At 39.4% G+C, this 18,212-nt stretch overlaps 1 protein-coding gene across 10 annotated transcripts in view; it reads right to left on the bottom strand.

Annotated features, from left to right (window-relative positions):
* The window catches only part of CASK (calcium/calmodulin dependent serine protein kinase), a 199,356-nt gene that overhangs the window by 129,986 nt on the left and 51,158 nt on the right, over positions 1–18,212 (bottom strand). For all 10 annotated transcript variants that reach the window (XM_027883008.1, XM_027883100.1, XM_027883270.1 and 7 more), the window contains exon 2: positions 17,913–18,025. In XM_027883008.1, the coding sequence (XP_027738809.1) occupies positions 17,913–18,025 (113 nt within the window). The remainder of the gene's footprint in view (positions 1–17,912; positions 18,026–18,212) is intronic.

Raw genomic sequence — 18,212 nt, 5'->3', positions numbered from 1 at the left:
TGTAAAACATAACACAACAGTCAGCTGAGTTAAGAGGGCCCTGACCCATTCCCCAGATTCTTTAGACCACCTTTCCTGTCAGCACAACAAAAATCAGAACTCTCTCTTAACATGACAACGTGGCTCTAGGGGCTGAATGCAGCATTGCCCAGATTCTGAAAATTACCTGAAGCTCATTGAGTTGCACAAGATCTTCTCCCCACCCTTTCCTGAAGAAGGAAGCAAATCCTAGTTCTGCCCCTGATCTCCCTCCCCTCACAAACCTCTTCTGGTGAAACAACCTGTTTAGTGTCTCTCCTGCTGCACAACCAGTTCTTATTTGTCCAGAATACTGCAGACGAGGAACCAGGGCAGGGAGGGGTGTACACGCCACTGTAGAAAGGGGATGAATTGTGCACCTGTGGCTTTGACATAACAAGTCAGATTTGCAAATCCATGAGCTGTTTATGCAGGTTGTATATGCATCTGCAACAGTATTAAAAGTCTGCTCAGGTGTGGTAGAATTTATTAGCTTAAATGCAGTATATGCATAACAGCTATGCTGCTCCAGGGTATGATGATCCCGTACAGTCTCTGCCAGTCAATACCTGGATTAACAAACCACGGTGGACTTGACTTGGCTCCATGTAAGGTCACTTGAAAGTCAGAGAGAGGGACCCTGACTCCTGAGGGTTGATTAGCTCAGCTAGACACAACCCATGGATATGCTAATACACATTCCCAGAAATGGAGTGCCAGGAAAACAGGGCTGATACTCTCCAGAGGGTCAGTTCTGGACTGGTGCTAAGGTAGAGCTCACAAATCTTGACAGATAATAAAAGCACACTGTACACGTTTGCATTTGTACACCCACATGCTTTTAAACTGTACCTGTATTATTACACCTATTTTTTCTTATTAGCTGCAGTACCTCAGTCTCCATTTACATGGAGAAGTAAGACTTGGCTGCTTAAATCATCCTGTTGCATAAATCTTCATTTATGAAGAACTAATTAGGGAAATAAAATGGCCTCAGAGCACAGAGAAATTCATACAATTTATATATATCCTATTCTTTAAACATATTACAGTCAGTCTGAAAAGCCTATTTGTAATTTCTAGGTAAGTAAGATTTAAAAACAGAGTAAACTGAATCATAACATTCTTAAGCTGAAAAAAGAAAAAGCTCAACACATTTTTTACAACTTTGAACCTTTAGCATTGAACTTGAGCTTAAAGTTCGGGGCTATTCAGCACTCTTGAAAATTTATTAAATTAAATGAAACTATCTTTCCTCTTTTGTTTTCCACATGCTACGGAAAATCACGAAACAGGAATCCATTCAAACCTTTTGTTATCGCAAACAAAATTATTCAAGTGATATTTGTGCCAGCTTAAGAACAATCATAGACACAAAAGCGCTGTGAGCATCTGTATAACCCATTTTAAGAGTTATTGAAAAAAATATATGTACCAAAAGTGTAAGAAGTTATACACCAAATTAAACTTTGAGGACAGTTGCAATGGCCCATGGATTTTAATGAAATCATTGTCTGAACTTTAACTTACTGTATGCAAGTACGTATTTGACTGCAGAAATGTAACAACCATTTCTTCTTCAGACCATTTTCTTTGTTCTGTCGTTTTTTAACTGCACATTGGTCCTCAGGTTTCCAAAATACTGATAAAATTCACATGCTAAAAATTACATAAAACCTGTAGCCTGCTAACAGCAATGAAAGCTGATGCATCATCTCTACTTTGGAAAAAGATTTAAATACACATCTATTATTGACACATAGTATAATTCTTAGGCATAAAAAAATGGCAAGAAAATTTACAAAAAGCTTAATTGTCTTTAATTTTGAAATTTCAAAAATTTTCTTCCTCTTCTAGTAACAAATATCCCTCAAATTACCTGATACTGCAAGGTACAAAACCTTCACCATCTGACTGATCTAACTGATCTAACTGATCTTTGAGTTGAACTTTGATCACTCTTTTGAGTGCTTAAAATCTGCTGGAGAATGGACTTGGACATTGAAATAACGTATCAGCACAGTACTGGATGAAAGGGAAAAGAAATTCGCTTTCTATCATCTTGCAAGATCTAAGGAGTCACAGAGTTGCAACAGGATCCAACAGAGACCTGCCCAGACAGCAAGGCTTAAGCAAGGCCTAGAACAGAGCTTGCTTGTTTAAACAAGCTTTCTGGAGTCCTGATACCTAAAACACGTCCTCCTTTTCAGAAATAGTTCAGGTCGACAGAATGAACCCCATTGCTGTAACGACCACAGCAAACCACCTGACCTCGGACCACTTTTCTGGGTCAGCCTTTGTGCAAAAGCCTCCAGACCAAATGAAAATGGCAATTTACATCTCAAAAGTGGTGGAACAAGGTAAGTTACTCTTAGAAAACAAAACAGCTCCTTTGTCCTCCCTGTGTCACTTCAGAGAACTGACAGCCACCAAGATCACCAGTTACACAACACCACCAGGCAGGGTCCATCCGGATATGAAAGGAACAAGATTCCTTAAGCTCTCACAGCCCCAGACAACTGCAGTGGAAAATTCAATCTGCAGGAATACAAAGTCAGAATCTAGTCCACTTGGTGAGGTAAGGAACTCTTACTCTCCCCTCATTAGTTGCAGGAAGGGCAAAACAAAACTGTGCAGAAGTGCCACCCAGCATCTACAAAACATAAGTGGGACAAATATGGGGTGATGCACAACTCAGAAATTTTGTGCCAGCTCATCCAGAAGGAGGACAGAATCTTCTGAGACACACAAAGCAAATCCTGGAACTGGCATTACCCCAATAAAACCAGTGTCCTCATGTTTATCAGTTCCAGTTTATTGTTACAGTGATCTCAGAACTAAACTAACTATAATTAATTTCTGTTTTGGGCCAGCAGATCATGAACACAGCCCTTAAACTGCAGAAACAAAGCACGTACTGGAACTGAAGGTCCAAGGCTTCTTACTCGGAAGAGTAATCACAAATTCAGAAAAACAAAGGATTGCAGAATCCTCCTCACCTGCCAAGATTCTGGATAGATTCTTCAAGAGGAGCTACACCTCTTGGGCAAATCCAGCAATCAGTTTGCGAGAGGCAAAAGTGATAGTGAAGAGCAGGGCTGAGAGCAAGGGGAAATAAAGTTACTGCAATGTCACATGAGGACACAGATTCGATTCAGGATATGAACCTGCCTTCCTATCAGCAAACAAACTGTCACCACAGCATGACCAGCTCTAAAGCTCTGTTCTACAGCACAACATTTCTAAACTCTAACACAGAAGATATCCAATTTTATAAAGAGACCATCTCTCCCCATGAGGCTTTATAACACTTAAAAAAACAGTTTTTCCTGCAGTAGTTGTTAGTTTGTGGAAGAATAAAAAAGAAAAAGGTTTCAAAATGTAAAATATTTTTATTAAAAAATCTCAGAGTAGATACAAAGAAGAAATTTTTTCCTCCAAAGATCACTACACATCTTGGGACATGTAAATGCCCTCAGTCCTCAGACCAGCATTTGCAACTCAGATTAGCATGCCCTGAAGCTGGGAATAGCTTTGACTGTTACTGAACAGCCCATAATTCCTCGAAAGTTACTAAACACAACAGAATCAAAGCAGAGGTTTCTCTTGTGCTGTAAGACACAGGGGGTAAGCAATGAACAAAACAGTGCCCTGCACTGAATTCCAGATATATTTCCCATGCAATCCATTTACCCAAGGTTACCTGACATCAGCAGATAACCGAGTCTTCACATAGGAATGAAAAAGCGAGACTGGCAAAGACCAAAATGAGGAAAGAGAGGAGTAAATTCATATAAATTCATAAAGAGTGGTGGGGTGTGTGGGGGTATATTAGGCATAACTGGCAAGGTGTTATTCCCAACATTAGCAAGGGGCTGCAAGGTGCCCTCAGTGGGAATAGATGAGGGGGTTCCCTGTGCCAGACACAGCTGGCTCCAAACGGACCCAGCACAGGACCCAGCTGAGATCCATCAGCCACATGTGCCACTGAGCCCGGGCACCTCAGAGAGTCTGTGTGAAAACATATAAAGATGGCAGCAAACAAAGAAAAACCACAGGAGAAAATAAAAGGAACAACAAGGCCAGAGTGGGAAGAGTGAGGAGGCAGAAGAAAAAAAGGGCAGGCTGGAGCAGGGGGAGAGGACAGGGGCTGGAACAGAGCAGCAGCACCAGCAGGGAACAGGTACAGCTCCAGAGGGGCTGCTACTGACACAGAATGTGCCAAGTCCATCTCCTGTCTGCCCGTGGCCTTCCCAAAGGCGCTGAGTGCTACACGGGGCCAGCGAGATGGAGAACAGGAAGTGGAAGGCAAGGGATGTTGCCTTTGTTAATCGATTGATTGGAATTCCCCCCACTTAAGTAAACTCTTCTTTTGGCTATGTGATGGGGGAGGGAGGGGATGATTACACAAAAGGAGCAAATCCCAGCAAAAAGAACACTCTCAGTAAAGCAGGCAGTGCCCTTAAGAGGAGTTAATAATACACACAGACCACTCCAACAAAATATGATCAAAACCAGGAAACTGAGGACAAAAAGCCTGGTAAGTCCAAAAAATTTACAGAATGGAACGCATATTTTCAAATCTTTAATTGATATTTAGTTGCTCACCAGTCCTACCAAATAGACAGGAACACAGATAAGGACAGAAGCTTTGATAAGATTTGAGGCTTTCTGCTCTCACTCCATTGCATTGTCAATGTTACCTTGTGCATGCCCTTTTTCCAGTTAGTTTGCTTGTTATTTAAAGAAAAAAGAAAAACAGAACAATGACTATGAGCTATTTGGGAAAGAATTGAGATAGCATTCACAGCTATTTACAAGAAGTGCTCCTACAGTTCCTACTCCAACCCCAAGGTGCATTTCTATGTTCAAAAGTCACTGGTAGCTCTTATAAGAAGTGAAAATCTCTTCTCTTTCCTAAGCATCCCACACTGGATTATCTCAGATTCTAGAATAACACACAGCATACAGATATTCCTCTAAAGAAAATATCAAAATTCCCAACTGAATAGATTCAAACTATGCTTGTTTGCACTTTCCCCTTAACAAGATAACCCTAGCAAGTTTCTAAATAAGGTGCATTTAATAAGGGAAGCAAGCCAATCAACAAGACAGCAAAAGCTAGGAGACTTATGGTGTAAGTCCTCTGTTCACCTTTTTCCCCAACTTCAGTTAAATCAAATCCATCCAACGGTAAAAAAAGCACCAAACCCAACGCAAATGAAGGAACAGGACTGCAGAATAAATAACTTGGAATGAAGAAACAGGGCTTTCCCACCCCCTTCAGCAGCCAGGAACTGTTCAATCATCTCAGTCCTACTGAGGGGGAAGGGGGAGGAGATGCAAAGCTGTGATACTCACCCCCACACTGCACAGATGGTAAGTGGCATCTAACAGTCCTAGATGTTAGCATCCTACATTTCCAGGGAATACTAGCTTCTTTACTGGTTTTCCCCTCAAACAGATAAGCTTTTGAGAGGTGATGGTGGGTGCCCTATTACTCTGCAGCACAAGAAGAATATTGGTTCTTGTAAAAGTGCAGCATCAGAGATGAAAAGCTTCTTTCCAAACACGTCAGCCCCACTTGTCCAGCTCTGTGCTGGAAACACAGGCTCCAGTTTGGCACAGCTTTTCAAAGAGAACTACGAGGACAAGAGAGGATACAACAATGATAACCTGTACAGACCTGAAAACAGGGATGTGTAACACATACATGGTGTAACAAACATTTTTGTGGTCGCAGCTTGGATTCAAATACTAATTTGATTTGGCAAAGGAAAAAGTCTACCTCGTTCAGGCTAAGTAGGTTTTTGTAAGTCATTCTGCCCATCTATAATGCTATGAACTAAGGCAATATTTTCACCAGGATCTGCAACTGTTGTCACTACATCACAGGCAATGTTAAAAGTGACAGACATTAAGAAATCAACAATAACTGGTCCCGTCACAGTAGATAAAACAATATATATTTTTAATCTCTCTTTATTTAGTTAGTCTTCTGAGAAATCAGAGGAAATCAAGAAGCTTGGGTTTTATATTGCTGACACCGCTACTAACTTTCTGTGGAACTTGGAATATATCTTCAGAGTAATCTCTCAGTTACGTAAGGTATTAAAAATAAATCCTCGTCTAAGTGCCTTAACAAATGCTAAGACACTCTGAAACAATTAAACATTACTCTTAAGCACCAGTCTCATTTGCAATTGGGCTTTTCCTCCTACAGGAATTTCAAAACCAGAAAAAAATTGACCACTGAATATTTTGGACAAAATAAATACATAGAACAAACCTCCCCCTCTGCCCTCCCCAAAACTGAGAAACACACCATAAATCTTACTTATATATGAAGTGATCTTAAAAAAACAAGCTCTAATAAAAATCTCTGTCATGGATTTTAAGTTAACCAACCATAGATCACAGAATTTTTATTTACATTGCCAATTTACTTTCTGTCACTGTGTATATTTGTTGGTTGGATTCCTATTAGGAAATCAAGTACATACAATATATTCAGTGTGAGCAGACTGTCCCTGAAAAGTGTCATCATGAAAATAAATGACTTGTAGCTGGAAAATGCCCTACCATAAAGTGCTGTTCCAGAGTGCTCAGAATGCAGTTACACACAGAGCTGTTTAAAACAGGTCTCTCTCCTAAAGCCTTTGGCACTTTAAAAACCCCAAATTCCTTAGGCTACAACCCTAAGGAAATTCAAGTATCTTGCACTGCTTAGCTAAATATGATACAGTATTCTCATCCTTCTGTCTTCTAGGTAATTAAGTGATAGAAGTGTTTTAAAGCCATACATCTTCCATTCCATTACTCTGAAGTGGGGAAAATGACAGTTGCTTCAGTAAAATACTTAAAGGTACTGGTTACACATGCAGTAGTTTTAAAACAGAGAATTAGGACGAAATTCAATGCAGTATTGAAGGTAAAATTTAATTCATATAAAATATGTTCATTCAAGTTTTTATTGAGTGGATTTTTACCTTAAATGTAATTGTATAGACAATAATTTAATATTTGTACCCAACTTCTTTCATTCTATTAAAATAAGTAATATATTGGAAGACAACTGATGGTAGAGATGGTAGAACTCAAACAACAGATAAACTGTGGAAGGTCTTTAAGAAACAGGATTGAGTTCATAGGTCTCCTCAGGTTTTTGAGGTCTTTGATTTATTAAAATTTAAATGTTTCTCTTTACTGGGAAGCTAAAGAGCTCCAATATTCTACTGTGTATGTTAGCTATATTTTACAAGAGAGCTTCCAAACACAAGTATTTCCACCTGCCTTCATATCAAATAGACACAATTGTTTCTCTTAACATTTCTTCTTTTTTCTCCAAAGATATCATTTACTTGAAAAGATTACAAATCTTCATGGTTTTTTTCCTCTTCTGAAGCAATTCTTACCCTGGAAAACAGCCACTGCTTGGCTGTGTGTACAGCTGGACCAAACCCACTGACTTGCACTCAAGCAAGGTAGATACCTTTTCACCTGAACAAGTTAATATGTGCTAAAACAACGTAAACTATTTAATTCTCATGAGCAATTGACATACTGGCATACATTTTAAACTTCCTTCTCAAAGTATTTCCATTCTCCCACACTCTCCCACATAATGACATACTATGGAGATCTCTCAACTTCTACAATCTTCATGTATTATTCAAAAGTATTTGCTGATGCAGATGTTAGAATGAAAATTTCCATAGAGATCAGTTTCTGGTTTCTACAATTGCAGTAAAGATTGGGATAGTCTGTCACTGCTCTTTAGCTTTACCATTTTTCCATGCTTAATTTTTCAGTTTGAAGACCAGTTAGGTGGTAGGAGGATTGTAATATGTATGTTGATTTTAGTGAACTGCCCTTACAATCACCAGTGCATAACTGATGGAGGTAAGACCTTCTGGGTACAAAGTCTGATACAACTCGAAGCAATTGGTATCAACCCTTGGGCAGTTATTTTGTATTTTCTTAAGCAACTGATTATGAAGCAGCCTAGATCAAAAGCTATTTTGATTACAGGTATGCATTCTTGTTTATCTCCTGTAATTTTCACAGAAGCACAGAATGGGTCAGATTGGAAGGGACCACAGCTGGTCTTCTGGTCTAACCTCCCTCCTCAAGCAGGATCATCCCAGAGCACACGGCACAGGACTGTGCCCAAGATGGAATATCTCCAGTGAGGCAGAGTCTATACACTCTCTGGGCAATCTGTTCCAGTGCTCGGTCATTGCATAGGAAAAAATTTTTTGTCATATTCAGCTGGAACCTCTTGTGCATTAGTTTCTACCTGTTCCTCTTGTCCTGCTCCTGGGCACCACCAAGCAGACCCATATCCATCCTCAGATTCTTACAGCCATCTCTCCTCCAGGCTGAACAGGCCCAGCTCCCTCAGCCTTTCCTCATTACTGAGGTGCTCCAGTCCCCTGATCATCTTGGTCACCCTCCACTGGACCTGTTCCAGGAACTTCATGTCTCTCTTGTCCTGAGGAGCCCAGAAATGGACACAGCACTCCAGGTGATTCTCACTAGGGCTGAGCAGAGGGGCAGGATCACATTCCTGATTCCCTGACCTGCTGGCAATGCTCTTCCTAAAGCACCACAGGATCCCATTGGCCTTCCTGGCCCCCAGGACACACTGCTGGCTCATGGACAGCTTGTTGTCCACCACATCCCCAGGTCCTTCCCCACAGAGCTGCTTCCCAGCAGGTCAGCCCTCAGCCTGTCCTGGTGCCTGGGGTTATTCCTGCCACAGGCAGGATCCTGCACTTGCCTTTGTTGACTTTCAGACAGTTCCTCTCTGCCCATCTCTCCAGCCTGTCGAGGTCCTTCTGAAGGGCTGCACAGCCCTCGGGGGTATCGGCCACTCCTCCACCTTTGTGCTGCCAATTAACTGATTGTGTCATTGATTTAACTGATTTATGAGGAAATTATTTTTACTTTTGAACTGCAAAAGATATTGGACTTTTTGATGCAGAAGGGGTTTATTCTGTGCCTATATGGAAATTATTAGGAATACACTGACATATGTATACTACATATTAAAAACATGCCCCCCTTTAAAACACTACAATTCTCATTCCCATCCTATTATTTAGGGGATGCAACAAGGTCTTCTAACACATCTTTACTTCTGCAAATTTCCATTGCCTATAGCTCAAACCCATGTTCATCTACAATTTAACAAAAGTATCAGAATGTGCAGGAAAGCTCCAAGTGGAATGTTTGAAGCTGATCTGTGGGAAGATTGCCCAAGATCATGATGTACCTAACTCAGCAGAAGACTCTGGACAGCACAAAAAGAATAGGAATCTACGGATCACAAACCATGAATCTCACTTTTGGAAATGAAATATTTTAGACAAGACGTGCACAGGATATAGACTATCCCAACCCAAAACCACATAACCCAAAGACGGGGTTCTTGCCAATGTCCTACTGCTACGGGAGGACACAAGTTTGCCATCCTAAAAATGAAAAGCAGTATAGAAAGCTGATATTGCACAAGGATTATTTATCATATCACAGTGACATACATTTCCAGATTCACAAAACAACAAACCCACCATTTGAGAGTCAAAGACGGTTCTCTTTGGATCAGTGAATTAATAGAAATTGCAGCTCAGCTGCAATTAATCTTGAGTTTTGTTGATTGCACAAACCAGAGCAGAATACAGGCTCCCATGCAAACAGAAAATATTTGAAAATACAGCTGATGCTTATTATCTTCCCTGTGTTTGTAACCAGCCTGGAGTACGGCAGACACAGTTAGAGCCTATTTCTGGACTATTGGCAGGATGTTAGCTGAGTACAGATTGTGTACAGAGACACAACTGTTTTGGAAAGCATTTTCATTTTTTAGAACAGAAGTTGGACATACCTCATGAATTTTGCAAAGAGACTAAAGACAACAACATTTAAGAATGAAGACTTGAGAGCATTTTAAAAATAAATATTTTTAGAAGCATATTTCCAGATTTTTTGCATAAATTGAATTAAGACTTTGCTTGTTCTGGGATTGATGCTGAACCTCAAGCACTATCCAAAGAGGTTTCTCTTAAATTCAAAAACTCTATCATGAATTTAAAATATTTCAAGCTTAATCTTCAGTGAAACTTGCATTCTCAGTGTATGTGAGCTTCCAGGTAGAGATGCGATTAAACAATGTTACTACAGAAGCACTTTTCCATCAACTAGGATTACTTAAAAAAAAAAAAAAAACCTGGTCAGCTGTATATTTGGTTATATAATAAAAATAACAGTAAAATTATCTATTATCTGCTGCACGAATTCTGCTTAGTGTTAATTACATAATTATTTCATTATTATATGCATTTTAAGAATTTCAAGACAGCAATTTTTTAATTAGCACTCTAATACATTATTCTTAGAATGAATAATTATTAAGATGACAGCAAAATACACTTGATATATCTGCATTTTGAAACCTACAAAGGGCACCATTTCTGTTTGTAAAACTGGGAGATGTGTTGACTACACTTGCTGCTTCCTCAAAAGCAGTTTCATGACAATTCTACATAAAGCCCCGATCTGGCAATGAGCAACGAGTCCACAGTGGGTTCAGCCACTGAACACAACAGTCATTTTTACAGTGTTGGCACCACAGTGAAACTGAGAAGAGATGAACAAAGCTATCAGAGCAGCGTGTGGCCAAGTAGCAAAGACGGAAAGAAAAGGAAGAGGTGTGCTCCTGCAAGGCCACTGAGTGTTCAGTGCTGTAATAAATCCAGCAGAACCAGATCCACGTTAAAGGCAAGGGACTGAAGCCACACAGCAAACAAAGCTGTCCTTGTTTCGGAGACTGATTAGGGGGAATAAAGAACCAATTGCCTGAAACGCATAAAAACTTAACGATTTGCCTTCTATTTAAGCAATAGTGCATAAAAAATGAGGTAAATATTCTTATGTGCTTTAAAGTGGGCATAATAAATTCACAAGTTACGCTTTCCCTGATGAAGATGGAAAAGGAAAGCATTACATCAACGCTGCTGTGAATATACTTCCATCAATATTTCCAGAGATTTAATGTTCTTGAAGTAAAATAATACCATACAGTTGATCTTTAACTCTTTGCTTATGATCTGGATGAAAAGCTGTATTTCCCTACAGAACATCATATTTGCTTCTCTGGACCAACCAAATTTGCATGTGTGATTCCAAAAGAGGTCAAAACAACGCTAACTTGACCAGTGACACTTAAGTATCCCACTCCTGGAAGCCTGTACCTGGGCATATGCTAGAAAATGCTCAAAAAAAAAAAAATATCCCTAATATATAATGCTGTATTTTAGATTTAAAAAAGCCTGGCTCCATCCCTTATCTTACATTTCTGTACAGAAGTACTTAATTCTAATGACACTTTGTTCATGAAAGCTATAGCAGAACTTTAAAAGTTAGACATTTATGAGATTTGTACATACAAATGAGCAGAACTGAACTTATAACTGAACGAGCCTATGGCTTCTCCAGAAAAAGAAAAGAACTCAAATCCTTCATTAAGGTGAACAAGCAAGCCCCTCAGAAAGGCTTAGGTAACATTCTCTGTACTACAACAGGAACAGTTCTACCCCTGAAGGAAAGAAGTAGAACTAAGATAGGAACTACACGTTCCCTAGAAAGGAAGATTCCTGAAATGACAAACATCAAAAGTGGCTTCCAGCATCAGTCTTCAAGTCCTGCTCATAGGCACAAACTCTACTACAGGTCCCTTCCATTGTGACCTAAAAATATTTCCTAAAAACTATTATTATTTTTACATTTAATTTTGTATTACCATAGGTGCATGGTTAATTCAAATGCTTCCTACCTTTTCACCCCTACCTGCTTGGCTGTTTGTACAGCACACACAGAAACTACAGTGGTATTTAAAACACCAGCAACACAAACTCCGTGACAGGCAGCTATCTACATTTTAAACACTTTCTTTTCAGAATTCCCTAGTTGTGCATTTCCTTACAAACACACACGTCACTAATACCATGTGATGCCTTGATCTCTTCAGTGGCAAGACATACACACCCAATGAACCTTCGAGAAAGTTTCTGTAGAATAGTTACACCTGCAACACTACTCTCACTAAATACTTTCGGTAAGGATTTCTCATAGGGTTAAAATGATAACAGAAGTAAAAGCAAAATCAAGCTGATGCAGCTTTTCATTTTCTAGAATATATTTTCTGAAATAGCCTCACATTTTTCTACCCTCAATCAAATAAAACCTATAATGGTGCCTTCTTCGTATTTTCACCAGATCACAGGAAAGCTGGTGGAAAATGACCTCTGATGGACATGGGGTCCAAGCCGGACTCGAGGTGAGGTTCCTGCTAACACTAGGTCAGGACAGCTGTGCCTTGATCGAGCGAAGTCTTGAAAATCTTCAGGGACAGAGGTCCTAAGACTTCTCTGGGATACCTGTACCTGCTGCACTACCCTCCCAGTGGACATGTTTTCCCTCCTGTTTGACCTGAGACGTCCAAGCGACAATTCCTGGCCACTATTCTTGGTTCCAAGAGCTGTCACTCAAACTTCTGCAGTCTTTCAAGTAGTTATAGACTTCATTATAACACCCCCTTGGTCTTCTCTTCACCAGACTGAACAGTCCCAGCTCCCTCAACCTCTTTTTGCCCATCACGTGCTGCAGGGTCCTGATTATCTTGATAGTCCTTGGCTGGGACCTTTCCAATTCTTCAGCAGCCCTCAAACTGTGAAGCCCCAAACTGGGTGCAGTAGCTCAGGTGTGGGCCCAAAAATGCCACACAGATGGAAATCACTTCCCTTGATCTGTGAAATATGGTACAACATAGAACTGACAACTACCAGAAATTCCAGATTAGTTGGTATTTCCAAACTAAAGCCAATGAGTCACTCACTCTTTCTTCAATTCCCATCTATATATGGTATTGTATCATAAAATTTGATGACATAGGATTTGTAGTATTTTTTACTCAAAAGAGATGAGCTCAACACTGACACCACATTTGTTTGCTGAAACCCTTGAAAAAACAGGGAGGGAGGTGCAGAATCTTACACACAGATACTTTTGTGAAAAATAACTTGTGACTCACCACAGCCTTCCAATATCAGAAGGTAAAGATACTGCACTGTGCAGATTTATTCAGAACTAAACAAAGCCTTTCAAAAGAATTGCCCTGGAAAAATGATTTTAAAAAATGCAATTAAATAAATTAAATAAATAACAGAAGAACCCTAAACCAACAAGGGTAAACTACATAAGGAAATAAGCAGAACAAGAGTAAGGTCTCAACTGGAAGAAAATCACTCACAATCTGAAAATATGTTGGGATCTGTGAGCCCTTTCCAGAAAACAAACAAAACCCAACAAAAATATGATGCCAACTTTCACATTCCCCATCCCCCCAGTGAAATCCTATTGTAATTCTTCTCCCGAAGTGGATGATCCATAGCAACATCAGTATTTATTCAATTATCTTGCCCCTCTCAGTGCCAGAAGTAGGCCAAGAACTATATTTAAAACACTTCTTTATTGGCTACAATTTTGCTCTTTGTCACAGACAAAAACATTTTGCAGAGAGTCTTCACAGCTTTCTTCCAGAAGAACCAGCTGGGGTTCTAAAGGAAACCCCAACCTTTCCTTATCAGCTTCTCTATTCAGCTTCACAGTGGCTTGCATGCATACAAACCTGTGTATCAACACATATATAAACCTAATAAATAAGCTGTAGCCTATTAGAAGGTTGTAGAGATCCTGGTAATCACTTTCTTTGTGAGGACATTTCTATAGAAATGAACTACAAGTAAGTGAATCTAATACATGTTGAATGCACTCTTGAAAAACAACTTCAAAGAGACATGCAGTGTAAGCACAAAGCACTGTCCTTTAAATTGCTTTTAAAAACACTCAGCACGTTACAGGAAAGCAATTTCGCTTTAAGAAAAGTCAGATGAAAAACATGTATTGGCTTTTAATATGTAGTAAAAAACTGATCACTGTTCTCTTCCCGAGAAATGGTGCTTGCACTTAAGAGATATTTGGTGTTAGAACAGCTAACTAAAAATCAGATATTCAAGCCCTGCAGAGAAAAATAAAAGAAAGTAAGAAAGAAAATGCATGGGATGTGAAGAGAGCAGCAGAGGAAACGGAGAGTCAAACTAATTATGGTGTGAACTGTAATAAATTCAGAAAAAAGGAACATGTTTTTTACCCTTTTCTATACCAACAGTTCCGAGTATAACAACTAAGAGTTGTATTTGAAAATAAGTTTATTTACATTGAGACATTTTTTTAGACCTCGGTGAGTTTACTACTACTATCTTCTGAGAGCATCAAGGACTCTTCCACATGGATTCTCTAAAATGTACAAAATAAACTCTTTCATGTCTAAAGATTTTCAGCCTTCACATTTTTCGTATCTCTGCAATATGAAAGCCAAGTGAAGTGTAGTAGAATCTGTCAACATGTAAAATATCCAACATTAATCCAGTATATCACGTGGCCACTTGAACAGTGACAAGGTGTCAATACACTTCATTAATATGGTTGAATTACAACACTACAGAGATTGATGACACACAATATGCAAGTCCATGAATACTAATACATAAATCCAATAGAATTTAGCCTAGATTAGATTTGCTAGCTGTCAGGCATTGTTACCTAGCATTAATCCCCCCCCTCTGTTATCAAACCACTGCAGAGATGCACGCAGACATAAAAAGCACTCGAGATGTCCCTGCCTATACATGCTGTGAGTATTGAGCAGCCTTATGGAAAGAAAGCTATGCCAGATAAAAGTTTGTCTTCTGAGCTGGTGGCTGCTCCATCATACACCACAAATGCTCACAAAAGCACCAGCTGATGAACACATTAGCCTAGGGAAGCTTTCAAGCTTGATTGTTTTTGTTACTGTGGGAAGGCAGATACCATTACTGTAAGACATCAGTATATATCTTTTAAATGATTTGTTCAGGCTAGCAAATGGTCCTTTTAAAACATACTTGGTGCCCAAAAGGCTCACAAGTTAAAGGAATCAAAAATTAAGGTTAAACTGAGTTTTAAATCAACTCCTTTTAAGCACAGTATTGTTATGCTTAAGTTTATTCCTACTTAGTATTTAAACTGTACTGCCCCTCAGATTACATGTCGACTGTTGCTAACATCACAGAATCACGTGGGTTGGAAAGACCCTCTGGAGGTCACCTAGTCCAAAACTCTTGGTCCAGGCAGGTCAAAAGAGACCTGGCAGCTCAGTACCTCGTGCTGTCCAGTTCTGAGCATCTCTGAGGATCTTCTCCACACTATCCCTGTGCAATCAGCAGCAGATTTTTCTTTTCTTGTCTGTAACTGGCTTTTTCTCATGTTGCATCGTGTCCCTGTGCCCTCTTGTCCCTTCACTGTGTGCCTAGCTGGAAGAGCTTGGCTCCATCTGCTCTGTACACTTCCACTAAGTAGCTGAAGGCAGCACTAAATTTCACCACAGCTTCTCTTCTCAAGGCTGGACAAGCCCAGTTCTCTCAATCCACCTCTGCTGGGCTCATGCCAGCGCATCACTGTTCTTCTTGTGCTGGAGACACTGAGGCTGCACACAGTGCTCCAGGTACAGTCTCACAAGGGATGAACAGAGAGAACAGTCACTTCCTTTGGCCTGCTGGCTACACTTTTGCAGTGCTCCACCATGCAAGCTGGCTGTCTCTGCCACAAGAGCACACTCCTGACAAACACAAAGATGAAGTTCTTACCCACAGAGGTATTTGTGCAAAAGCATTTAAGAACAGAGACTTTTTGGATTGAATCGTAAGTGTGGAGGCATTTTGAGCCCTTTACCTCTCAGCACTCTGAATGCATAAGAAATGAATGGAAGACACTTCCTCACATGCAGAGAGGGTCCTGTGCTCACACTCCTGGGCCTCAAAGAAAGACTGGGGGGGGAAAGCTGGACAAACTGGTCTTGCACAGGGCAAAACTTTAAGGTAAAAAGTGTTTCCAAGGATGAATCTTACCATTCCATTACGGCTCACACTTCAATACAATTTACAAATGCAGCTTCCTCCCAAGTGAGTTATCTCATATTTAATTTATACAAGTACTACCATCATGGCTGCCCCTCAGTGTTTAAGGAATGCCATATCAGAAACAAACACACAAATTAGAAAAAAAAAAGCTTTAAAATTCCCCCAGAACTGGATAGAGGAGAGGTGCAAAAAACCCCCAAAAACCAAACCAAACAAAAAGCACAAAGGAAAAACAAAGTAAAGAGTACAGAAGATGGAAAGAGTTTGTAAAAACAGGCTCAGATTCTTATGTAGAGGTAACAACTTGCTCTACATTCACTTACACATTTGTGCGTCCTTGTGTCTTAATATTACAAATCTAACACAGAACAATTCAAAACCTTTAAAAAAAACCCCAAACAACAAGAAAAGCCACAACAACAATTCACAACCAAACCCACAAAACAAAACACTAAACCCAGAAAGCATTTGTGATCTGTTAACCTGCTACCTTGAATTGTAACTATAACAATATAATACAAGTGCAATTGAAAACCACCCAAAATTTCTCAATATACTGCCAAGCCTTTTCTTTAGAGCCAGGCAGATAATGCAAACCCTCAGTTATCCTTTTCTTCTGTCAATCTATTATTCCTGTTGGCTTCTATTTCCTTCCTGATGAGCCCCTACTCTTTTGTCTGTGACTTCTCCCTTTCAGAAATTCCTTCACGGCTTCAAAAGGTTGAATTTTACTGCCATGGAGCAAGGAAGCAACACTCCACTAAAGGTAGAAATGTGCCCTAGCATCAGTAGTCAAAATGAGGCTCAGAAAAAGACCAGAATATTGACAGAACTTCTTTAAAAGATACCAAATCATTTTAGTAAAAATTCACTAGTTCAAAATGCAGAGGTTGTGGTATAACCTGTCAAAACCATAATGCAGCTAACCACAAGCTGAATATTATGGAAAACATGGCTTGTATTTTGTTAGAAACAAGAAACTAGCAATGGCATTATTGGATTTAAATTATAATCTTTGGTAAAGTCTGAAGCAAGACCTGTGATTTACCTTGTAAATCAAACTAATCATTAAGGCTTAAGATACTGCTTGTTTTAACTACCAGCAAAAGTCACTGACCCTTTTTGGTTGCTGAATTTGGGTTCATAAGGACTTAGATGGCACAAGTGGAACCACCTAAACATATTACTGTACAAAAGAATATGATCTCCAGCACACAACTGCTCACAGCAATTGTCAGTCAGTTGACAACTCTCTTCTCCATGTGGTGTAAATGAAGAAATTTATGCACACAAAAGTTGCATATTCATACATTGTTTTACCCTAAAATAGGAAATGTAAGAGTTATAGACTTTTATTTATATTGTGGCAGTTCTGCAGCATTGTTCTAAAATCATGAAATGTTTTAATTTTTTTAAAATGTGTCATGTTTAAAATCATGACATATAAAGACTTACTTTTTTAAATATAATTTCCACAAACTTTAATCACAAGTTTTCACCCATTGATAGCAAATTACTTGCTAAACCTAGACTACTAAAACCAGTGTTCTTACTTTACTTCCTCTGTATGCTTTTTTTTGAACTCAGAACTATTTTTTAATGAAATTCTCATTCTTAGGAAAAAAAAAAATCCAAACAAATAGAAATGGCTTAGACCTAATTATCTATCTAATATTTATTATCACCACAGAACAGCTGTAGGAACTACCAAAGATTAGAAATGCATGCCCTAAAGTTACATTTGAGATACAAGACCTCGCTTTCAAACTCCTACAAACTATAAAACAGGAAGGATCTTAAAGAGAGTAAACACAGAAAAGGTTGAGAAATCGAAACCTCTGCTTGCTGGGCATTCATTTAATTATTAGTCCTTACCTTCTGTGCTTAATCCAGGACTTGAAGTGAATTTTGCTACATCGACGATCTTCACAGCAAACTGCTGCCCTGTCTCCCTGTTGATGCATCTCCGCACGACGCTGAACGGACCCCTGGAACACACACCCAGAAAACAGCGGTAAATAAATCATTCTCTTATTTGCTGAGCTACAATTCTTCAATTCCAACATTCAAGTGTAGTATTTACACGGAATACACCTCTTGTCCTTGCTGCTCATTAGATGTGAAAGGAACAGCTTTAACTGCAGACCATTGTAAAGAACACCAAAGGAGTTTTGT

This window comes from Empidonax traillii, unplaced genomic scaffold, assembly GCF_003031625.1.
Source record: "Empidonax traillii isolate 1590-97213 ecotype Southwest subspecies unplaced genomic scaffold, ASM303162v1 scaffold1:size7828297, whole genome shotgun sequence".
Classification (NCBI taxonomy): Eukaryota; Metazoa; Chordata; class Aves; order Passeriformes; family Tyrannidae; genus Empidonax; species Empidonax traillii.
Note: the sequence above shows the minus strand (reverse complement) of the source record. Positions and strands in the feature narration are given on the sequence as shown.